The sequence below is a fragment of the Balaenoptera ricei genome, chromosome 6, assembly GCF_028023285.1.
Source record: "Balaenoptera ricei isolate mBalRic1 chromosome 6, mBalRic1.hap2, whole genome shotgun sequence".
Classification (NCBI taxonomy): Eukaryota; Metazoa; Chordata; class Mammalia; order Artiodactyla; family Balaenopteridae; genus Balaenoptera; species Balaenoptera ricei.
This window is the reverse complement of record NC_082644.1, coordinates 74,134,942-74,160,905: the sequence shown is the minus strand read 5'-3', so window position 1 is coordinate 74,160,905 and position 25,964 is coordinate 74,134,942. Positions and strand designations below refer to the sequence as shown.

General features: G+C 38.9%; 1 protein-coding gene across 12 annotated transcripts in view; it reads left to right on the top strand.

Annotated features, from left to right (window-relative positions):
* TRPM3 (transient receptor potential cation channel subfamily M member 3) overlaps positions 1–25,964 on the top strand; it is a 941,238-nt gene that overhangs the window by 790,716 nt on the left and 124,558 nt on the right. For all 12 annotated transcript variants that reach the window (XR_009503681.1, XM_059924893.1, XM_059924892.1 and 9 more), the window contains one exon: positions 21,909–21,981. Coding sequence is in view for 11 of the 12 variants with exons in the window: in XM_059924893.1 (XP_059780876.1) it covers positions 21,909–21,981 (73 nt within the window). In the remaining variant the exon portion in view is untranslated. The remainder of the gene's footprint in view (positions 1–21,908; positions 21,982–25,964) is intronic.

Genomic DNA, 25,964 nt, shown 5'->3' with positions numbered 1-25,964 from the left:
GGAATAAATGGGAAGGAGCTAGAGAGGCTATTTATATGCGTGTATTATTTGTAAACCAGGTTTCTGAAACCAGATACTTTCTGCTTTCTCTTCCATGCTAATCAATGTGTATAAAATACCTTCTATCATTTGATCTCATTCACCCACACTTCTTTCTGTATTAGTATTTATGCTGCTTCTTATTAGATGTGAGGCTCAGTAAATGAATACATTCATCGAATTCCAAGGTTTCAGGCAGGGCCATTAGTCTGGTGTTGATCACATGTTGCCCAATATATCATTCTCCCAATCCATGATCTGCCTTCCCCAAACCCAAACCTTGACCTGAGAAAATTTTTCCCAATCGGAAGACAAACATACACTGCATAAAGAGCACTCCTGCTACTATTATCTCTATCATTTATCTTTGGGTTTTTACTTAACCGTCTTCTCCCTCAAAGGGAATTTAAATATTTTACCCACTAACCTCCTCCTTTACATTAAATAATATTTCCTTTCTTTTTCCTTCTCATTTGGCCTTTGTATTTTCTTTATTCTCAGCCCACTTCTACTGTTTGTTATCAGCACATGGCTATCAACCGTAGGGCCGGTGCTCAGGCCTTGTTCTGGAGCTGGTCTGTCATCTTCATTCCACAGTGTTGTGACTAACACTTCACTCATCCCTGTCCTTGTGGGCCTTAGCATTGGCCCATGGCAGCCACATTAGTTTCCTTCCCCTACTTCTTCTCGTTTTTAATTCCTAGAAACATAGATACATAGTTCACAGAAGTATAGAAGCTTGGGGTGTTAAGAAACCACTTAATAGTGATTCTCAACCTTGGCTGCACATTAGAATCACCTGGGGAGTTTTAAAAACTGCTGATGTCTGGACTCCACCCCTGTGAAATAAATTAAAAGTTAGCTTATGTGAAACTCCTCCTTTTTCAAAGATACCAGCAAATGAAGTATCCTGATACAATGAGAGCAGGCCTGGTGGGGGGCTGGGCAGAGAAAGAGCATTATTAAGTAAAACTGGCCCCAAACTGACTTGATTTTAAATGTTGTGATCACATCCTCCTCCACGCACTCGGCCATGACTAATAACAGTGGTGAGAATGACTGTTGGGGTCTCACACCACATCGTGGGCTCTCTGCACATGCCAGCGACGAGCCATTCAGTGATAAAAGACAAGAGTCTCAAGGCGTCGCCGACTGGTGGAGGGAAGGGAAGAAAGGAGGGAAGTGGAAGAGGAGGGAAAAAGGGAGTAATTCATCCCTAGCTTGCCAGTTGCTTTTTGCAATTTTATCTTCCCTACAGCAGAGGCAAATAATGCCATCCCTATTTTTACAGACAAAAAAGTTGCTTGGAGTGACTAGAGGTCACTCAGCTAGCAAGTGGTCTGATCAGGCTTCCTCCTACCACTCCTGCCTTACTGTCGTCACCTGTTCAAAGTCTACTGCTCTGGTTTTGAAGGTCAGGGAACACAGACCCTCCAGATCTGAGTGAAATAAAGTTCCAGGTGGGAGGAAGGGCAGTCTCCACCCAGCGGGAGGAGCATTACAGCTCTCAGCCCTCTGGGTGGAGGCAGGCTGACTTGGGACCCAAGAAATGGAGTTTGAGTTTTTCTGGCAGTGGTTGGCCTCCAAGGGGACCTGGGTCAGGGGAAAAACAAATTCCACCAAGCAGGTTCCAGCAGGCGCTACATGAATGCAAAGTCTGGAGTATGAGTCCTTTTGCCAGGCTTCCCCAGGAAATGGGCTGGAGGACTTCTGTTCTTGAGCTAATGGGGGGACAGTTTTGGTTGTTGTGGAGGACAGCAGAGCATAGAGTATTCACAAAAACCCACCATCCTCTCATCTAATGACACTAAGAAACAGTCAAATACTAATGATTCAAACATTTGGGCAAACCTGCACTTCAACCAAATGGCATTGTTTTGTTTCCATACTTGTAGAGAACAGAATGATAACCAAAGGGAGAAATCTCTTACAACACAGCATTTAGGGGCGGGAGGTGGCCAACTCTCAAAAAAGATTTTCCCGAGGAATGACTACCAATATTTTCACCCTGTTTTTCTCTCCTTGCTCTAGCACTGGTCTCTCATCTCAGCCACTCTGGTCTTCTTTCAGTACCTCAAACACCCCTGTGTCTTCTTTGGTCTCAAGACATTTGCTTATATCCTTCCTTTTGCCTGAAACCTTTCCCTCCAGTCTTCATGTGGCTGGTGCTTTCTTATTCTTCATTCTCAGCTTGACCATCACCTCCTCCAGGAAGCCTTCCCTGAACACCCTGTATAAAGCAGTTCCCCCTTTCATTCCACTGTTTCCTATTAGCATTTATCACACTTGACAGTTCTCTCATTTATTTATGTTTGCATGTGTTTTTGTCTATCTGCAACTTTAGCCTCTATGAAGGCATATCCATCTTGCCCAGCGAGTCACACATTTTTAGATACAATGTAGATGCTCCATTTAAATGTTTGCTGAATACATTAGCAAACAAAGCCCACGTCTGCCATGTCTGATGCTGTATTTTCTCCCCCTACCCTTTTTTATAACTTTTTTTTAACTATTTAGGGTGGGCTCTATTTCAAACCCTATGCTAGGCACTTTGCTCATATTTCATTTAAGACTCAAAACAATCCTATGTGATAGATATTATTTCTCCAATTTTACAGATTAAGAAATTAAGGTTTGAGAAATTAGGTTTCTTGCCTAAGCCAGCATCATAACTGAAACAGTCAGGATTCAAGCACAGATGTATCGAATTCCAAAGCTTTTGCTCTTTTCACTCTGTGACACTATCTCTAAGGAAAAAAGAGGGATTATTGGGGTGGATGAATAATCTTTCCAAAGAATTGAACAACAGTGCTTCTCACTTATCTTTCTTCCTCTCCTTTTATTTGTTCATTCCTTCCCCCCATGCCCCCATTTCACATTGCCAAAAACATGCACATCCATTGGCAGGAAACACAGGGAAGTAATCCCTGTCCCAGATAGTGCCTTTAGAAACACTGAAGTCAGAAAGCCACTTTGAATGGCAAGCTCCTTTTCCAGTCATGGAAATCTCCTCTTTTAGTACCTATATTTCTAGAGCCTCAATGCAGCAGACCTCAACGCACCATACTCAGCCCCTGCAACTTCAGAGAGATGCCCTTGGAAGGGCTGAGTGCTCTGGGGAAAGGGTACAGGGCCCAGATAACACCCCCACCAGCATCCCCAAAACTCAGGGCTTGCAAGAACCAACTTGCAAGTTCTACTGTGGACAAAAAAAATGGATCAGGGTGTGAGAGGACCCCAATCCTGACATAGATAAAGTTTGAGATTGCTAGGACTGTCACTAGCCTATGCATAGCTTTAAATGCCCATGCTCCAACTCAGCCTAAGACAAAATGTTTCTCAACAACTCGATTCCTAACCAGACCTCAACCATCTGCCATCCATGAGCCATAAGCTCTTTGTCTTCCTCTTTCATTGGTCCTCGGAAGCTCTCCATTTCCACTACAGCTGTTTTATCTCCTTGTGTGGGTTCATTCTGTCACTCTGCCAGCTTAGGAATACTTGGTAGCTTTCTCATCCCCAACAGGATAAACCAGAGAGCTCAGAGAGGAGAATTTCTAACCCTTGTAACATGCCAGTCAGCTCCCAGATGCCCTGTGGGCACAGGCACACGGAGGGCCAGGAAGCAGAGCAGATGCCAGGCACAGCACACATCATATACACATAAACATGGGCATTTGCAACTGAAGCTCACTGCAGAAAAATCCAAGTGGGAAATGCACCGCTTTTTAAAGCCAAATCATTACACATGCCAACAAATTATAAGCACTGAACAGAAGTCCAGAATGTGCTCAGGAACTGCTCACGGCATCCATGGGGTGGACTTCAGCTTGGAACATACATTCACATTCCCCTCAGGGTATCCTTCAGGGAAAGGCAGTCTGTTGTTACCTGCAATAGTTTTTTGCTCAACAGACTACTTTTGCAGTCATTCATTCCACTAACCTTTATTGTGCGCTTGCCACATGCCAGGCACTATTCTAGGGGCTAGGGATACAACAGTACCTGCCCTCATTTCAGCCCACATTGCAGTGGGGAAGAAATAGTAAAGAAATTGGTACTGACCCTTTCGAGTCTGGCCCCAGCAAAGGTCCTCCTGCCCAATGTCATTTAAGCCAATACAACGAGACCGTGTTCAGTGCAGAAGCAAAGCAAAGTTTTATTCTTTGATCAGAGAACGGAGAGGTGTGAGCTCACGCTCTAGAGTACACGGTCTCTTGACAGGCTGTGGGCGGAACTCCTTTATAGGGATCGTGTCCTCTGGGAGGGAGGGGAGTTCTGGTGGGTGGGCGGGGCTGTGCTGTTCTGGCTCCAGATGGCAGTGCCGGGCGCAGCGCCTCTGCGCACAGCCCACTGCCGCCATCTTGAATTGCAGTGTCGGGCGCAGCGCCTCTGCGCACAGCCTGCCCGGCTGAGGCGTCGAGGCGTCAGCTCAGGCGTTTGGCGCTAGGAACTCCGGCCTGAAGGGCCAGGCGCAAGGCCTCTGCAGGCGGCACCCTATGAGCAAGTGACACTAGACTAAGCACAAAGGAAAAAAAGGTTAGATTTTATTACCCAGATTCTATTTTTATTTCCGGGGACTTGTTAATGGGCTTTGCTGGTGACAAAATAAAATAAATACATGGAAATATATATTATCATAAATATATCTTGTGCATTTAATGCATCAAGTACTGTAAGTATTAAAAATCTGCGACCAGATTTAGCAAGATGGAATTCATTGGTGGCCTTAAGGAGCATGGTTTTGGTGGTGGTGTGGGCAAAAATCCCATGAACAGGGTACATTCAAGAGAGAATGAGACTGTAAGGAATGAGACAGTGAGAGTAGAAACTGCTGTGTGAGGAATTTTGAAATAAAGGAAAAGAAAAAGTGGGGAAGAGCTGGAGGACAATGGAGATCAAGAGATGATATCACAATAACTTGTCCATTAAAAAAATATTCCATGACCTTAAATATTTATCCTATCCAGTACCGGAGACACAGGACAGAGATTTCAGTACTTATCTTCATTCTCTTCTAAACCCAAGAGAAATGGCATCAAAATACTTCTGGCCTGGGGGCCACCGAGGAATCAAAGAAGTCAAATAATAATGATAATGTTAAAAGCTGCCATTTTGAGGGTGCTTTAATGATTAAGCAATTATATACGTGTGTGTATATATATTTCCCTCTCTTATTTAAACCTGAAAAACACAGTAAGAAGTTGACATTATTGTCAGCTTCCCTCTCTAAAGTTGAGAGAGGTTAAGTAATTTGCCCAAGGGACACAGAGTTATGGAACAGCATTAAGATTTGAATCCAGACTTGTTTGATTAAAAATCTTGTGTTTTTTCTTCTTCTCTCTTCTAATGTGACAAGAACAGGCTTTCAACTCTCCAGCCTAAAAATCTCACCTTGAAATGACCTGATCAGAGGGAACACACAATCTAGATCTCTAGGTCCCTCTGGCACTGCTTTTCTTTTATTCTGTGATTCAGTTACAAAGAAAGACTTTTTCATATTTCAAATTCTTTTTTTTTTTTTTACAAATTAATTTTACATCTCTCAGTGAACAATCATCTTTTTTTTTTTTTCACACACACACACTGTATTTTATTTTTACAAGAGATAAATAGACTGACACCAAGCATTGTACGTGGATGACCACAACAAAAGCAACAATGATTGCAATTACCAAACATGAAACACACTCATACTATGTCATAATATTGACATTCAGTCCAGTAATCCTTCACTGTAACAGCTCCTTTACTTTGCAGTGAAAATTGATTTGTATATTCTTTGCCTCTGAGTCCTTGTGGGATTTTTTTTTTTTTTAAATTCAGACAGAAAGTCACACAAATTATACTCATCCTCATCAGTTCACTCAGTCCCATGTAATTAATTTTTTTTTTATCTTGATCTTTTGTTAGCACTTTTATGAGTTCATCAGTTAACAATCATCTTAAACTTAATTTTTAATGTAGTTTTGATTTAGTTTATTTCTTCCATTGGGAAAGTAATATCTGCTGATTGAAAATATGTTTTTTATAGAAAATTTAGAGACCACCAAAAAATGAAAGGAGGAAAACTATCACCCACAGCCCCACAAGCACCAGTGACTTTTATTGTTTCCTTCCATGTTTTTTCTATGTGTAAATTTTTAGATTTATTTTGTTTTAAATACAGTTGTAATTAAGCATATATTTCTAAAGTAAAATTTTTCATTTAACATTAAAATATTTGCATTTTTCATACCATTCATAGGTATACATTTTTAGGATTAAATTATTCATTATGTTATAGTGAGATTTCCCCACTGAAAACATTAGGTTGAGTTTTATTGGGAAAAGATATGAATAGTGCACTTAAGTCCCCCCAGCCATGCTATTAGAAAAGAATAGGTGTCTGGTTATAAGGGTACATGACTCAGTACTACTAGCAGCTTCTTCTACCAGGGTTCTCCACCATGATTCTCAAACCTACTTTCAGTAGGGGATCTGCCTTGGCAAGTATAAATTTTTGGGTCATCCTGTTAATCAGTGTTATGACCCTGCTGAGAACACTTGAAAAAACTTTGGATTAAGAAACATGCCAACCCCACCTCTGCTTAACAAAGCCCTTCCTAACCATTAAAATTGCACATGAATGCTGTTTATGATCATGTACTGAATAGTCCAGCATTTGAACAGAGGATAATGTAGAGACGACCTTTACTACTTGTCCCTTTTCACTCGTGAAGTTTATATAATACAATTAATTTGAATTCACTTAATGTCCAAACAGTTTATTGGGCAATTTGCAGACTTGGTGAGTGTCATGGATTCTTAGACATTATGGAATACAACCTACTAGAGAACCTTTGTCCCCTAAATAGACAGTCCATGTGAAGGAGCCACAGCATAACAAGAAATGGCATGACAAAAAGAAATATGAAGACCCAGCTTGTACTTGACATCTGTGATGAATGCAGCCTTTCACTGATGTACTCCTGCCAGTCCTACCTTGTTTGATTTTGCATTCTCCGTGAATGTGGCTATAATGCTGGCCCTGGTAAAAGTTCCATTGTAAGCTTCCTGTTTCCTGGGTATTATACAGCCAGCAAGCTTACTTACATACCAGCTATTGACTAACAAAACAATGACCTATTATTGAAGAGGTCTTGGGTCACTGTGCAGTATATTCTTTATGTTCAGCGAAAGCTGTATCAGAGACAATGTTAGAAACCAGTTTGAACCACCAAAGAGAATCCCCTTTCATTCTTTCTCTCATATATGCTCTATTTATCTTTTTGTCTTTCTTTTCCTTTTGTTTTTGCAAGGGGTATTTCCAGTAAATCTATGTCTGATCGGAAGTGGTTCATTTTGTAAAATGCCATTGAAATCAAACTACTGATGAATAGCAATTTTTTTTTTCTTCTCTGGACTATTGTTCCCTAGAAAAATTGTACCTTCCTGACTGCTTTGTCTCTCACCAGAATTTTTTAATACTTTTTTTTTAATGCATTTGGGTGCAGTAAATATAGCCCTTGGATTTTGGTGGAGCCTAAATACAGGGAAATGTAAGGTAAAAAATCTCTTTTTCAAAAGAGGACATACTCACTAGCTCAAAGCCTAATTGTAAGCAGCTTATAGCCCCCATGACTAGCATTTGTTCTGCATAGGAAGATATTTGAGAAAGAGAGCAACCATTTGGGGGAATGAAGGATTTACAGTAGCAGTTGTTGGAACAACTGGCCGTCAGCCTGTCCAAACATTCTCCCAGATTTATAAAATAAAATTACCGTATCAGAACAAGCGAGCCTCCAGGGAGCTAAAACAACCAGTTGACAAGCTGTTCTACCCCCTGTTAAGGCTGAGCTGGGCCTCTCTCCTTCTGGATCCCAAAGCATTCAAAGCTAGGCCAAGTTTTTAAGCCCCCAGGAGAAATTACCTGCTTATTATCATTTCATCATTCTGGCATTATAAAAAAACAAACAGAAGGTATTTGCATGGAGCAAGACAAAACAGTTATTCTTATGCTTCCATTTGCTGCCATGAGCTCTTAATACCTCAGGGTAAATTTTCATTTGTGTTAAATGTTAACCTGATCCACTGATTTAGGATATTGGTCCCTCCATAGAAAATTGAAGGACTTTAACAGAGGTCACCAAAACAAAGAAACTGTAGGGATCATCAAGATGAAATCCACCCATCCAGTTTACAGATGAGGAAACTAGGACTTTAAATAATAACAATAATAATAACAATAGCAACAGCATTTACTGAGCACTTACCTTTTCCCAGGTGGTTTGGTTTTTTTAGCTCACCTGTAAAGCCAGTTCAGTTTCTCCAAGAATATGCCAAGTTCTTTTCTGACTGCTTTACACGTGTTAATTCACTTTTCCCACAACAACCTATGAAGATGATATTGTTAGTGTTGTTGTTTTGTAAAAGTTAGGTGACTTGCTTGAAGCCACAGAGCCAGTTAAGTGACCTAATATATTATGTGGGTGTATATCATTATATTACATTGTCTATAACGTTATTTATATGATAACTGTCAAATGTCACAATACAATGATGTTATATAATAATAAATGTTATTATATTATATGTTGAAACTTACAAAAATCCATTTTCCTGCAAGGTTCTGTGCATTTTGTTTTTCATTGAAGAGGGTTGCAATAAGTCCATTATGTGCTGGTAAAGAAAACCAGGAAAAAATAACATGCCATGTCCCACGTAATAAAGGTCTTCTGATTTCACTAGATATTGAATTAAAACACCAACCTTGCATCTGAAGAAGGTGTTCAGAAAATATCTGTTGACTCAAAATCTGACTTTCTCTCTTGGAGTCGTAATAGTGGATAATATGGGTCCAGAAACCATATTTTCAGAACTAAAATGTAGACAGGGTGGCCTTGGATGTGAGCTATAAACTGGGCAGAACATTTGAAATAGAGACAGTTCTGGAAAATTCCATGTGCATAGTGAGTGTGTGTGTTTAATATGTGTACTTGGTGTGAGTGTAAAATGTAGGATGCCATTTTTCAACTTCTTTTGCTTGACGCCGAGTAAAAAATTTGTAAATTTTTAAAACCTGGCTATTTTAGAAACTGTAGGTAAAGCCTGATAAAATTTGAGTTAGAGAGCAGGAATGTCCAATATTCTCTCACAAGTCAGCATAAGTAAGTCACCAAAGACAAGGAGGACATCTTCTCCCTCGATTTTATCCCAGTTCCAGAAATGCCTTCTTTCCTTGTCCATATCAGAAAGTACAGGATCAGTCACTGTAAAAAGGTATGTTTAGGATGCTTGATTTAGAAAGCTGCTAAAATATGCTTTTCCTTTAAGGGACTTTCCAGTTCTCTGCCAGCCTTTGTCACACTGGTCTGGGTGGTTCTGTGATTGCTGAGTGTGCTCAGTGAAGCAGTGCTTGAAAAGCAATTGAAACCTGAAGTTGACTGGGCCCATAACAGCAGCCAGTCTACTTGAAAATACACACTGGACTCCTTGAAATGGAACTTGTCATGCCCAGCAAAGCTGGTGACTGCCTGTCAATCTGGGAATTCTTGGAGGAATTGAACTAGCCTGACAGATAGACTCAAAAAACCAAGCAACCTGGAGAAAAGTTCCTGAGCTGCCCCTCATTTGCAACATCAGGCATGCTGGCGGCTGTGGGCTGTCTTCCTCATTAGTTCCTAGTAGCATGGTGGTCATGTTTCTGGTGGCCTTTTTTAAAAGATGATGAGGTACTTGATAAAATATTGTCTTGAGTAACGAAAGGATTTGTCATTCACATGATATTTCTTCTTTTGGAAAAAAAATTCTTCCTGTTGCCCAATTTATTTTAGGGCTGCCACAGTTCTATCAACTCTTAGACCCATAGAATTATGGTATCTGTATATGGGGTAAACTTGGCCTTACATGCTTTTTCAGATTGATGATATAATTATGGAGAGCCACTAATGGTGTCATTCTCTCAAACATACTCTACTACTTAGTTAAAACTAGGTTTTTCTTTTCTGAAGGGTGAATAAAAATAAAACCTGCTTTCTTTTCAAGGGATTAGCATTATCCATTGTATCTGGTATAAACCCACTAATTTCCTTTTTATTCAGAATTTCAGAGACCCACTGAGTAGTACATAATTGTGTAATTTTTTCGCATCTAAATTTAGCTTCATTTAGCTGCTAATATGTTATATTGTTTCTTATTTTAAACAACTATGGCCAGATAAACTCAGGTGCACTTTTCTCATCATCTAAGAACTATATTTGCTTTTTTAACTAATAAAATTGCTCCTTTGATGCAGTTTTTAAGGTTATAAATTTTGAACTGAGCTTCACCTAGCTACTGTTCCTATTCCATAGAAACAAATCTCTATCTAGAAAATATATATGTGTGTGTGTGTGTGTGTGTGTGTGTGTGTGTGTGTGTGTGTGTGTCCCTGCACAGTGCCTGGCCCTTTAAAGGCTCCTAGTTAATAATTTTGGAAGCAAAGAAGGAAAGGAGAGAAGGAATGAGGAAGAAATGAGAAGGGGAGGCTAAAAACATAACTGAAAGAAATGCAGTGTTTGCATGAGAGAGGGACTCAACATTTGGATGTTTCTTGAATGTTCCCATGCATCTCTCCATACATAACTTTCAAGCTAAGGGATGTTCTGCTGCAGTTGAATGATAAGGAAAAGATTAAAAAGGAGAGAAATATTTCTCACTGATGTCCAGAAATGAATAACAAAGTGACAGACTCAAAGACAGGTGCTGGACAGAAAATAATTACATTCTACTTTGCACCACCGTTACTTCAGTTTAATGCAGTAGCTTTATAATTGCTAGCTAAAAATATATGCCTTTCCATGCCATTCTATCAAGCCTATTTTTGGGAACTTGACTTTCTTTAGCAGCTTGCTTTATTCCATGTTATTTCTACTTTGGGGCATCTAGGAAATTCTCTATTTAAAAAGCAAAGTCTAAAAGAGCTGATGATAAATGATAAAAATCTGTTTGCATATCTGACAATCAGTAAGTGCTCTTGGCAAAGCAACAGAGAGGAGGTTCAATACTGAATAATAATGCTGTCTCTTTCATCAACATCAAATATGGACACTACCTCTGACCTCAGTGCAGCTTCCATTCATTCTCTTTCTGTCCCTCCATAAAACCCAGGGAACTCTGATGAATCATCAAGCAGAATGAGCGGGGAGGCCTTCAACAGTAGTGTTTGAGCACACGCCATGAGAATTCCAGCTATGTGACTTTGAATAAGTTACTTTACCTTTCTAAGCTTCAGGTATCTCTACTGGAAAATAAGAATAATAATACTGAGGGTCATTGGGAAGATTAGTGAGTTGTACATGTACAATGTTTAGAGGAGTGCTTGCACACTACAGCTGCTATTATTATGATTAAGAGCTCTCTTCTATTCTTACCTTAGGCAGATGTGCTAATGTCACTTAGCAGCTGCTCTCCTTAAGAGGTTAGACATGTTCAATTCTTAACTCCCTAGTAGGGATTAGCAGAAAGAGTTCAAATAAAATTAATTAGAAAAATTTCCTGCTAAAAGTATGACAATGTCTAATTTATCTGAAGATCTCTTATACAGAAACCTCAACTATGCAGACCAGGAAATAAGAAATGAAAAAAGAGAGTTATTTGAATGCTGTCATTAATATCAGACAATCTGGCACTAAATCCCACACAGTCAAAAGCACTAAATGCCACAGAAACCACCACTCTTTTGTTCAGTTTTGGTCTGGTACTCCTGCCCTTTATGCCTCAGGGATGGTTTTGAGAAGAGTTAGTCAGACTGTAGAGTGAGGAACCAATAAATAGCAGATACATGAACTCTGAACATGAACGGTCTGAGGTCATTTCGATAGGACGAAGTAGTCCTACCTTCCTGACAGTCAATTAGAACATCACAAAGTCACACCAAAAATAAATGGATTTTCATTTTATTTAATGTTGTCTAAGAAGACAAATGTGTCTATTCCATTTTAGAAAAGTTTCCATCCAAGAGAACTAACTTGTTTTCAATTGGTGTCAAGCAATAACTCATATTTAACTAGAAAATTCACCTTTATAGAACAATTCATCATTCTTTAATATCTCCAAATAAGATAGACATCATCATATAACTGTACAATCAATGTAACAGGAATATGTAAAAAATGCAAGCATTTGATGAAAGTGGTAAATGTAAAGCTGAACATTTTTCTGAGGGTTCTTTGTGGGAAAGGCGATGCTGGTTGAAAGGTACATTCTTCCATCCAAGAGAACCACACTCAAATTGTACAGAGTTGCTTTCTGGGGCGGCGGTTAGCATATTTAATATTGCCAAGTCATGTGACTCACAAAACCACTGTGTGTGTGTGTGTGTATGTGTGTGCACGTGCACATACCTCCTTACTGTCGTGATAGGATGTAAGTAAAACATGCCTCCAATTTTGCTCCCTAAAGAGAGCAACTTGATGAGAGCTTCTGTTTTCTCAGTCCTGGGTATCTCCACATACATACACATTGCTCTGTGGCAGTTATAACCTGAAAAGCTGTTGACAGCCTCAAGTTTTGCCAAATCCTTCCCTTTCCCTACTCTTCAGAATCTCCCCAGGGCTTTGGTGTAGCTCTAGTCAAAGGCACTTTAACAAAGAGCTCATCTTTTTGCTTACCAGTGGGAAGATTTCGAGGGCGTATGGGCAGCAAGGATTCTACTCATTTTGGTTTCACTGCCCGGCAGAGCGCTGTCTAAAATCACCCCCTACCTTGTAGTGTGCCGCCCTGGGCCAATACTCAACTTCTGAGTCAAAAAGAATAGAAGTTATGAAAAACTCTTCACTTTTCCTGGCTTTTCTGTTTCTCTTAAGAGCAGCCCCATGGTCTCAGCACCAAGGCTGAAAAATTGAGTCATCTTTGATTCCTTCCTGTCTCTTGACCCCTGAAAATCAACCCACCTTGTGATTCTTCTTGATGTTCCTCGCACAGAGTCTCTTCTCCATCACGCAGCCATGTCCTAATCCAGGCCCTTGTTACTTCACCTTAAACCTGCTGCAACAGCCCTGAAGCTGGGCCTCACCTCCAATTTGTACCCTGAGATTAATTTGCATCCAACAGTATTTGACTTCAGCAAGATAGCCTAGCAGGCTAAGAGCATAGCCTTTAGAGCTGAGCAGATCTGAGATCTAATCTTGACTCTGCCATTTACCAGCTAAGCGCTGTTGGGTACTTATCTAATCTCGGAGCCTCACAGGGTTGATGTGAAGATTCACAAGGTAATATATATAAAGTGCTTGGCACAAGGCCTAGTACATAGTGAATTATGTCCAAATTCCTTGACACTGAAGATGGTTCACAACTCGGCCCCAACCTTCCTTCATTAGTTACCTTCCCTTTACACAGTGCTCCAGCCAAATGAATATGTAGTGCTTTTATTATTTTTTATTTATTTATTTATTTTAAGTTCTTTATTTCATTTTATTAGCTTCCTCGGAAAGTGCAAACTTAAATAGCCATATGTGTTCTCCTGGGCAACACCAAGTCTCTCTCGTGTCTTACTTTTAGTCTTGACAAGAAAACTGTCTTTGCCAATTTGCCTCAGAACAGGTGATGGATGTAATATTTATCCTCAAAGAAAGGAGTAGCAAGAAAAACAATAAGCTGCATTTATACAGTGCTTATACATATTTTATATCATTTGATTTTTTTTCTTTTTTTTTAAATTTAATATCTTTATTGGAGTATAATTGCTTTACAATGTTGTGCTAGTTTCTGTTGTATAACAAAGTGAATCAACTGTACATATACATATATTCCCATATCCCCTCCCTCTTGCGTCTCCCTCCCACCCTCCCTATCCCACCCCTCTAGGTGGTCACACAGCACTGAGCTGATCTCCCTCTATTATGCAGCTGCTTCCCACTAGCTATGTCAGTGCTACTCTCTCACTTTGTCCCAGCTTACCCTTCCCCCTCCCCGTGTCCTCAAGTCCATTCTCTACATTTGCGTCGTTGTTCCTGTCCTGCCCCTAGGTTCATCAGAACCATTTTTTTTTTTTTTTGATTCCATATATATGTGTTAGCAAACGGTATTTGTTTTTCTCTTTATGACTAACTTCACTCTGTATGACAGACTCTAGGTCCATCTACCTCACTACAAATAACTCAATTTCGTTTCTTTTTATAGCTGAGTAATATTCCATAGTATATATGTGCCACATCTTCTTTATCCATTCATTTGTTCATGGACACTTAGGTTGCTTCCATATCCTGGCTATTGCAAATAGTGCTGCAATGAACATTGTGGTACGTGACTCTTTTTGAATTATGGTTTTCTCAGGGTATATGCCCAGGAGTGGGATTGCTGGGTCATATGGTAGTTCTATTTTTAATTTTTTAAGGAACCTCCATACTGTTCTCCATAGTGGCTGTATCAACTTACATTCCCACCAACAGTGCAAGAGGGTTCCCTTTTCTCCACACCCTCTCCAGCATTTATTGCTTGTAGATTTTTTGATGATGGCCATTCTGACTGGTGTGAGGTGATACCTCATTGTAGTTTTGATTTGCATTTCTCTAATGATTAGTGATGTTGAGCATCCTTTCATGTGTTTGTTGGCAATCTGTATACCTTCTTTGGAGAAGTGTCTATTTAGGTCTTCTGCCCATTTTTGGATTGGGTTGTTTCTTTTTTTGATACTGAGCTGCATGAACTGCTTGTATATTTTGGAGATTAATCCTTTGTCAGTTGCTTCATTTGCAAATATTTTCTCCTATTCTGAGGGTTGTCTTTTCATCTTGTTTATGGTTTCCTTTTCTGTGCAAAAGCTTTTAGGTTTCATTAGGTCCCATTTGTATATTTTTGTTTTTATTTCCGTTTCTCTAGAAGGTGGGTCAAAAAGAATCTTGCTGTGATTTATGTCAGAGTGTTCTGCCTATGTTTTCCTCTAAGAGTTTTATAGTGTCCGGTCTTACATTCAGGTCTTTAATCCATTTTGAGTTTATTTTTGTGTATGGTGTTAAGGAGTGTTCTAATTTCATTCTTTTACACATAGCTGTCCAGTTTTCCCAGCAACACTTATTGAAGAGGCTGTCTTTTCTCCATTGTATATTCTTGCCTCGTTATCAAAGGTAAAGTGACCATATGTGCATGAGTTTATCTCTGGGCTTTCTATCCTGTTCCATTGATGTGTATTTCTGTTTTTGTGTCAGTACCATAGTGTCTTGATTACTGTAGCTTTGTAGTATCGTCTGAAGTCAGGGAGGCTGATTCCTCCAGCTCCATTTTTCTTTCTCAAGAATGCATTGGCTATTCAGGGTCTTTTGTGTTTCCATACAAATTGTGAAATTTTTTGTTCTAGTTCTGTGGAAAATGCCACTGGTAGTTTGATAGGGATTGCATTGAATCTGTAGATTGCTTTGGGTAGTATAGTCATTTTCACAATGTTGATTCAAGAACATGGTATATCTCTCGATCTGTTTGTATCATCTTTTATTTCTTTCATCAGTGTCTTATAGTTTTCTGCATACAGGTCTTTTATCTCCTTAGGTAGGTTTATTCCTAGGTATTTTATTCTTTTTGTTCCAATGGTAAATGGGAGTGTTTCCTTAATTTCTCTTTCAGATTTTTCATCATTAGTGTATAGGAATGCAAGAGATTTCTGTTCATTCATTTTGTACCCTGCTGCTTTATCAAATTCGTTGATTAGCTCTAGTAGTTTTCTGGTAGCATCTTTAGGATTCTCTATGTATAGTATCATGTCATCTGCAAACAGTGACAGTTTTACTTCTTCTCTTCTGACTTGGGTTCCTTTTATTTCTTTTTCTTCTCTGATTGCTATGGCTAAAACTTCCAAAACTACGTTGAATAATATTGGTGAGAGTGGGCAACCTTGTCTTGTTCCTGATATTAGAGGAAATGGTTTCAGTTTTTCACCATTGAGAACAATGTTGGCTGTGGGTTTGTCATATATGACCTTTATTATGTTGAGGTAAATTCCCTCTATGCCTACTTTCTGGAGAGTTTTTATCGTAAATGGGTGTTGAATTCTGTCGAAAGCTTTTTCTGCATCTATTGAGATGATCATATGGTTTTTATCCTTCAATTTGTTAATATGGTGTATCACATTGATTGATTTGCATATATTGAAGAATCCTTGCATTCCTGGGATAAACCCCACTTGATCATGGTGTATGATCCTTTTAATGCGCTGTTGGATTCTGTTTGCTAGTATTTCATTGAGGATTTTTGCGTCTATGTTCATCAGTGATATCGGCCTATAGTTTTTTTGTGACATCTTTGTCTGGTTTTGGTATCAGGGTGATGGTGGCCTCGTAGAATGAGTTTGGGAGTGTTCCTCCCTCTGCTATATTTTGGAAGAATTTGAGAAGAATAGGTATTAGCTCTTCTCTAAATGTTTGATAGAATTCACTTGTGAAGCCATCAGGTCCTGGGCTTTTGTTTGTTGGAAGATTTTTAATCACAGTTTCAATTTCAGTGCTTTGTGATTGGTCTGTTTATATTTTCTATTTCTATTTTGTTTCGGGGTGCGCAAGGAGAGGGGATTCAGAGCACCACCTAAAAGAGCTCCAGAGATGGGCGTGAGCCGCAGCTGTCAGCGTGGATACCAGAGGCGGGAATAAGACGCTAAGGCTGCTGCTGCAGCCACCAGTAAGCCTGTGTGCAAGCACAGGTCACTATCCACACCTCCTGTCCTGGGAACCTGTGCTGCCCGCCACAGCCAGGGTCCCGTGATCCAGGGACAACTTCCCCGGGAGAGCACACGGCGTGCCTCAGGCTGTTGCAACGCCACGCCAGCCTCTGCCGCTGCAGGCTCGCCCCGCGGTCTGTACCACTCCCTCCCCCCAAGCCTAAGTGAGCCAGAGCCCCCTAATCAGCTGCTACTTTAACTCCATCCTGTCTGGGCGGGGTACAGACATGCTCAGGCAACCTACATGCAGAGCTTCGGCCAAATGCAAAGCTGAACCCCAGGAGCTGTGTGAACAAAGAAGAGAAAGGGAAATTTCTCCCAGCAGCCTCAGGAGCACCAGATTAAATCTCCGTAATCAACTTGATGTACCCTGCATCTGTGGAATACCTGAATAGACAACAAATCATCCCAAAATTGAGGCGGTGGACTTTGGAAGCAACAATATATATATTTTTTTTCCTTTTTCTCTTTTTGTGAGTGTGTATGTGTATGCTTCTTTGTGTGATTTTGTTTGTATAGCTTTGCTTTCAGCATTTGTCCTAGGGTTCTGTCTGTCCAGATTTTTTTTTTTTTAGTGTAGTTTTTAGCACTTTTTATCATTGGTGGATTTCTTTTTTGGTTTGGTTGTTCTTTCTTTCTTTTTGTTAAATTTTTTTTTATTTTAATAACTTCATTTTATTTTATTTTATTTTATTCCTTCCTTCCTTCCTTCCTCCCTCCCTCCCTCCCTCCCTTCCTTCCTTTCTCCCTTTTCTTCTGAGCCGTGTGGCTGGCAGGGTCTTGGTGCTCCAGCCGGGTGTCAGGCCTGTGCCTCTGAGGTGGGAGAGCCGAGTTCAGGACATTGGTCCACCAGAGACCTCCCGGCTCCACATAATATCAAACAGCGAAAGCTCTCCCAGAGATCTCCATCTCAACGCTAAGACCCAGCTCCACTCAATGACCAGCAAGCTACAGTGCTGGACACCCTATGCCAAACAACTAGCAAGACAGGAACACAACCCCACCCATTAGCAAAGAGGCTGCCTAAAATCATAATAAGGTCACAGACACCCCAGAACACACCACCGGACACAGACCTGCCCACCAGAAAGACAAGATCCAGCCTCATCCACCAGAACACAGGCACTAGTCCCCTTCACCAGGAAGCCTACACAACCCACTGAACCAACCTTAGCCACTGGGGGCAGACACCAAAAGTAAGGGGAACTACGAACCTGCAGCCTGCAAAAAGGAAACCCCAAACACAGTAAGTTAAGCAAAATGAGAAGACAGAGAGACACACAGCAGATGAAGGAGCAAGGTAAAAACCCACCAGACCAAACAAATGAAGAGGAAATAGGCAGTCTACCTGAAAAAGAATTCAGAGTAATGATAGGAAAGATGATCCAAAATCTTGGAAATGGAATGGAGAAAATACAAGAAATGTTTAACAAGGACCTAGAAGAACTAAAGAGCAAACAAACAATGATGAACAACACAATAAATGAAATTAAAAATTCTCTAGAAGGAATCAGTAGCAGAATAACTGAGGCAGAAGAACAAATAAGTTACCTGGAAGATAAAATATTGGAAATAACTACTGTAGAGCAGAATAAAGAAAAAAGAATGAAAAGAATTGAGGACAGTCTCAGAGACCTAGGGGACAACATTAAACGCACCAACATTCAAATTATAGGGGTCCCAGAAGAAGAAGAGAAAAAGAAAGGGACTGAGAAAATATTTGAAGAGATTATAGTTAAAAACTTCCCTAATATGGGAAAGGAAATAGTTAATCAAGTTCAGGAAGCACAGAGCGTCCCATACAGGATAAATCCAAGGAGAAACATGCCAAGACACATTAATCAAACTACCAAAAATTAAATACAAGGAAAAAATATTAAAAGCAGCAAGGGAAAAACAATAAATAACATACAAGGGAATCCCCATAAGGTTAACAGCTGATCTTTCAGCAGAAACTCTGCAAGCCAGAAGGGAGTGGCAGGACATACTTAAAGTGATGAAAGGGGAAAACCTACAACCAAGATTAGTCTACCCAGCAAGGATCTCACTTAGATTCGATGGAGAAATTAAAACCTTAACAGATAAGCAAAAGCTAAGAGAATTCAGCACCACCAAACCAGCTTTACAGCAAATGCTAAAGGAACTTCTCTAGGCAGGAAACACAAGAGAAGGAAAAGACCTACAATAACAAACCCAAAACAATTAAGAAAATTGTAATAGGAACATACATATCGATAATTACCTTAAATGTAAATGGATTAAATGCTCCAGCCAAAAGACATAGACTGGCTGAGTGGATACAAAAACAAGCCCCGTGTATATGCTGTCTACAAGAGACCCACTTCAGACCTAGGGACACATAGAGACTGAAAGTGAGGGGATGGAGAAAGATATTCCATGCAAATGGAGATCAGAAGAAAGCTGGAGTAGCAATTCTTATATCAGACAAAAGAGACTTTAAAATAAAGACTATTACAAGAGACAAAGAAAGACACTACATAATGATCAAGGGATCGATCCAAGAGGAAGGTATAACAATTGTAAATATTTATGCACCCAACATAGGAGCACCTCAATACATAAGGCAAATACTAACAGCCATAAAAGGGGAAATCGACAGCAACACAATCATAGTAGGGGACTTTAACACCCCACTTTCACCAATGGAAACAGTAGCAAAGATCAATAAAACTAAAAGCTGGTTCTTTGAGAAGATAAACAAAATTGATAAACCATTAGCCAGACTCATCAAGAAAAAAAGGGAGAAGACTCAAATCAATAGAATTAGAAATGAAAAAGGAGAAGTAACAATTGACACTGCAGAAGTACAAAGGATCATGAGAGATTACTACAAGCAGCTATATGCCAATAAAATGGAAGAAATGGACACATTCTTAGAAAAGCACAACCTTCCGAGACTGAACCAGGAAGAAGTAGAAAATATAAAGAGACCAGTCACAAGCACTGAAATTGAAACTGTGATTAAAAATCTTCCAACAAACAAAAAAGCCCAGGACCAGATGGCTTCACAGGCAAATTCTATCAAACATTTAGAGAAGAGCTAACAAACACCTATCCTTCTCTAACTCTTCCAAAATATAGCAGAGGGAGGAACACTCCCAAACTCATTCTACGAGGCCACCATCACCCTGATACCAAAACCAGACAAAGATGTCACAAAAAAAAAACTATAGGCCCATATCACTGATGAACATAGACGCAAAAATCCTCTGCATCTTTGCCAACACCAGGGGTGGTAGGAGAAGACGACTCTGATTTTCTTGTTTGACTTTTCTTTTTTTCTGAGAAAGACATATAAATTGAGTAATTGATATTTTTTAAATTTTAATTTCAAATTTAAAAGTTTAGAGTAGTGGAGACATAATATCTCAGGTCAACTCAAGGGAAAATTATGAAATAAATTTCATCTTTGGATCCTCCAGCCTCCCTTTGGTGCTTCCTCTCCCTCTTTCTAGGATCCTTAGGTCCTTCAGTCTAAGCACACCATGGGGATGGGGTGCCACAGACAGGTGGACAGCCATCCCCTCCACACCAGTTTTCCAGAAAATCTGTGAAGCCCCAGAGTACTATGCTATTTCAGGCTCCTGGACAAACAGCAGCACACATATCTGCATCTCCACCACCCCCACCCTGAAATCCTTTAGCAGCTCCACACTGTAAACCTTCCTTTCCCCTCCTCAAAGCTGTTCCTAAGAAAACCTGATAATCTTATATTTCAGGGTAAATTTATCTATTTGCTACCTTGGAAGAATTTGCATCTGAAATGGGATCTCTAATTAGGCAGTGAAATTTAGGCATCTGCAGAACAAGTAGGTCAGATGTTTAAGGAATTCCGTTTGATGCCTAATTTCTGAATTCTTCTAAAACAATGAGAGATGTTATCCTGGTAGTCCGCAGCTTGCTACCAGCTCAGCACACGGTAATACCTTTCAAACCCTAGCCAGCCCTGGCTTAAAAAGTTGAAGATTTAGCCAAAATTCCACTTCTGCCCCTTGGTTCTTTCTCCAGTAGACGTGAAGTTTTCTTCCCAATTAAGGCACTTCTGAGTTCAGAACAGAGAAGAACTGCCTCTCATCTCTGTTCTTGATTCCAGTCACAGCTGTTCTTCTAACTTGATGCTGACCATAAGCAAGTTACTCTGTCTCTGGATAGTGGACTAGAGGATTTCTAAGGCAACTGACAGTTTAACAGTCTGTGATTCTAGGTGCCTGTTCTCTTCATGGTGGCAAAACTTAGAATTATACATGAGCAAATCCTACAAAGTTTACTTCCTATGTGGTTAGAAACAGGGAAGCCCTATTATTTTCCCATTTTACAGATAAAGAAACTTGAAGTCTGAAGTAGTTGAGTACAGTAGTAATTCAACCAATGTATATATTCAAATAACCTTTTGGCTTCCTTATGTAGCTTCCATCTGACTTGGAAAAAAAAATCTTCATTATCGTTAAGCATGATGTGGGGACTTCATATTAATCCAACATGTATTAACCCTTCATTGCTACATCTGTACTCTCCTCCCCATCATTCATCCCCAGAGAATACTTTTCTTCCCAGATTTAAGAGGAAAAAATGTTATTTTATTGTCTGCTTTTTCATTCTTACAACCTGGATACTGCTAAGTCATTCTCAAGAAGGTTTAAGGTTATTGAGAGGACTGAAGGATCTAGAGGCATCACAATATTGAAACCCTTGAATAACTATTGCTGAGGAGAGAGTGTAGTGATGGCTATATTGCACACGTGCATATACACAAAAACACACACGGGCACACATGCATACATAGTGGGGCCACTCACTGAAGGGCATACTAACTAGCTATTTTTAAACAATTTCTCAACTCATAGTTTAAATTATGGCTTACACATTTTTGCAAATCTGGCAAGTTTTAATTCTAAAACTGAAATGGTAGAAGGGGACATTTTCTTTGGTCTCTTGTTTCAGAGATTGTAACCATAATCAATGAATTATCTAAGTTGGTTTCTGTTTGGAGGCTACTGAGGCATCTTCCTCTTAATGAGTTGCAGGCCCCTCTAATTGAATTCTTGCTATGCATGCTTTCCCTGTGGTTAAGAATCTACCTTATAGATATTAAGATAGTCTGTGTTCAAATATGGTCTCATTGATTTAATTTCTCTTGAGAGAAAAAATGCATTGCTAATGGTCACCTTGTCTCAAATTTCAGATTACGGTGTTTCGGATGGGATCAGAAGGACACCAGGACATTGATTTAGCCATCCTGACAGCTTTGCTTAAAGGTAAAGATTTTCTACGTCCAGAGAGTGCAAAAATAATTTAAATGGATTAACACAGTAACCTTATGTCTCCTAAGAGTTGGATATAATTCCAAATGATACCATGACACATCTAATTATTGATAACATAAGGGCCTCTGTTGTAAGACATTCTTAATGCTATTAAATTCCCCTATAATAGACCTCTTACAGTGTGACTCAATTTCATGAAATTTAAATGTACTGCAATTCATCCGTGTCCATTGAATCATAAAAATATATTAATTAAAAGGCTAATGTAATATGTAAGAAACTAAGTTACTAAGGTTAGTTAATAATTATTACCCTGCCTACTTTCAAAAACCATTTGATATGGCATAGATGATAGATAGATAGATAGATAGATAGATAGATATGGAGATATTATAATACATTAAAAATGAAAATCAAAACCATTGAGAAGAAGGGAGAAAGAAATAAAACAAAAAAATTGGGCTACTGTATTTGTTATAATTGAGCATTAAATTTAAGCTTCCTAGAAGTTCAGATAAGAATAGAAATGCCCTGGGTTGTATGATTTTCCTTTATAAGGTGGGCATTTGTCCTGTTTTCTAGTCCTAATATCATAAAGAGGTCCTTATCCTTGGAACCATATCCAGGAAAAGACCATTTTCCTCCAGGCTCTGCAGATCAGATTCTGCCCTTAATGTCCCTTAATAGGTATATTACATTTAACTAATAATTTTCACTATTAAAATAAACAAAAGGAAATTGCCTCTGTTTAGCACTGAAGTGAAAACAGGAACAATAAGAAAAAACAAAACCACAAACCTTGTTGACTGTGGTTCTGGGTTAGAGCTATCTCCTACATTCCCGCTAAGCCCCATAGTTTATGCCTGCTGCAGCATTTATCACATGGCTGATTACTGCCTGTTTGTAAGTCTCCATTAGACTATAAGCCCTGCGAGGGCAGAGAATGTGTCCTGTCCATTACTGCTTTCTTAGCACAAACAGTAGCATTTAATCAATTTTTGTTGAATAAATGAAGGAATGAATGGATTACTCAGTGATTCAGTGGTAGACTCAGCATCCCAAATTTTAAACTCAGAATAGCAGCCATTGTAATCTAAGTTCCATTCTACCTACCCTTATTCCACTATTAATAGTTTCTTGAGTACCCATCATGTGGCAGCCACTATGCTAAGTGCTAAGCTTTTTACAAATACTGTAAACATTAATTACTCCAACAACTACATCACATTAGAGCTATTTTTAATCCCCATTTTACAGATAGAGTAAGTGGAGCTACAAGAGCTTAAGTAACTTGCTCAAGGTTACTATGCTAATTGATAAGGCTGGACTTAGATCCAAAGTAGGTCTAGTTCTTCACTGTACCACGTGTGACCCCTTTGATACTAGAAACTGTCTATCCTCTCCATTCATTCCCAAAGGTACATGTGCACATTCATTCAAGATCTTGATCACATTTCGGAAGTTCACAATCCGATGAAGTGTATCGTGTGTCCCAAGTTGAGCATTTCATTCTAATGAACTAAAGCATTTCATTCTAACGAACTAAAGAATATATACATGCAGAAGAATTAAGGAACCATGCATGGGTTGAGCCACAAAGCATCTTCAGGGCCTAATCATAGCAACCAGAGATTTCCACTGGAAAGGGCCCCAGACTTGCCTTAATAAACTATCCAGTGCTTATCAACCTGCTCTGTTGGTCACCTTATCCTATCTGCATCCCTCATGCAGCAGTATAAACCTCTTGCTCCAGGCTCAATGAAGCCAGAAAACATCTACTCATAGTAGATGAAGTTATTGTAAGTGGTCCCTTGACCCTTTCTGTGCATAAAATTACTCCAATTTTTTTCGTCTTTTCTCATACACCTTGGAGGTTAAATCGTGTAGGTGTATACTCTTTCACTTCTGTACATGCACTGAAGTGTAATATGTGATTATAGCTATCCTCCGTAAATGAGGAATTCTTTTTCTTTGGGTTTAATCTTCATTGGTAAAGAAGTTCACCTGTGGCATAAAGAGAGAATAACTTTTATTGCTTATTTCTTTTTCTGGAAGGTATTTTAAAAGAGAGTGCAAAAATAATATATTCCTCCTCAAAAATGTCAAAATCATCAAAAACAAGGGTAGTCTCAGAAATTGTCCTAGCCCTGAGGAGCCTAAGGAGACATGACATCTAAATGTAATGTGGTTTCCTGGATAATATTCTTGAGCAGAAAAAAGGGGCATTAGGTTAAAACTAGGAAAATCTTAATAAAGTATGGACTTTAGTTTGTTGGGTTTTTTAAATGTTAAGGGAAAAATAAGAAATTTATGCTATCATATATTATGTATCTGAGGAGGAGACATACTGTAGCCAAGAAAACTCCACACTTCTTTCATGTCAAAGTGACAAAAAAAGGAAAAAGCCTCTTATGGGATTAACTGTACAAGTCAAGTACATATATGATCAAAGTACTATAACATGCGTAGGCAGTATTTAATATAAAGAATCTATATAAATCACATAGGCATGGATAATAGCTGATCACTACTGATGTAAGAAACGATTAAAAATACCACTGGGGAATCTAAGACATGTAATGAATACAGAACTAACAGAAAACAATTCGTAGGAAATAAATGTCCTATGGACTTATACAATCATTTCAGAGATAATTACCATTTTATTTTATACAGTTCACTTCTTCAGACATAATTAATGCTATCAGTAATTAATAGACTAACTAATTACTTACCTATTCTTAAGCAGAGGAAGAAAAACTCTTTTTAAGATATGTATTTGTTAATTTGTTCAAACTATAAAGAAGAAAGTTTACAATAAAAATTCAAATGCCAAAAGAAAGTCAATATGTTCTAACTTTAGAAAAAATTTCTAGTAAGAATGCTATTGATTAGATTAGATCATACAAAACAATGAAAATCACTGTTTTCAGAGTCATTTTCCTTTAAAACTATATCTTTTAAAAAAACCCTAAATTTGAAATAAAAGTGGGTAAAATCTAATGTTTTTAAACTACTTCTGAATGCATGCCCCTCCAACTCTATTAACCAGAAAATGCAGAATTATTGTCACAAACTAGTACTGATATCAATACACAATTAGTCTTGCTAAATAACTCATTTTTAAATGGCTTAATTTAATCCTTGATAAAACAAAAATTTTGACATATATTCTAAAGTAGTTTCTGTCCAATAATTCTCTGCACCAGATACATTTCATAAGTAACTAACACCCTAGAATGTTTACTGAGAAGCTGTCTTTGCTTAAACTTGGATGATTAATGAATAGGTTTTATGGGAATTTACTGTGGCTCTGCTTTGAAAATTAAAAAATTATTTCTAATTATGTGTTCCATCTTTCCCACCCTTTTTTCTGTGTGTAGGCAGCTTAATATAACACATGCATGATTGCTTTCTTTTTAATATTGTTTTTTTTTAACCCAGAACTGTTTAGATAGCTTTATTAAGGCCAAAAAAAAGAGACATTCATGTTGACACTTTCATCGTTTATATGCAGTGCAAAGTTATTAAATATTATGCAATGGAAATAGATGAAATTTTGTCCAAAAGATATCTCCAGAGTCGAAATGTGTGGCATATTTATTTTAGGTTTAAAAGGGCATAGGGGGTAAACTGTGGGAGAACAGTGAAATATTTCAGGTAGAGATAAAATTCACCCAGTATTTTTTACAGTGTATTTTCTTAACAAAAGTATTATTAAGCCCTTCTCTGTATAAGACCACTTTTAATCTTCCTTGTGTCCTTTGACTGTAAATCAGGCTCCCCCAAATGCACTTGTTTCCTGATGGTTCATTTTACCTCTTTAGCCAAATCTTTAACTTAGATGTCACGGAGCAGATTGGCTATGAGCATTAGAACCTTAGCATGGGCCCCCCAGACCTATGTCTCCTACTGGCCTCTTATTATTACTTCATCCCAAAGCCACCCTGAAGCCACAATACCCTCTTTCACCT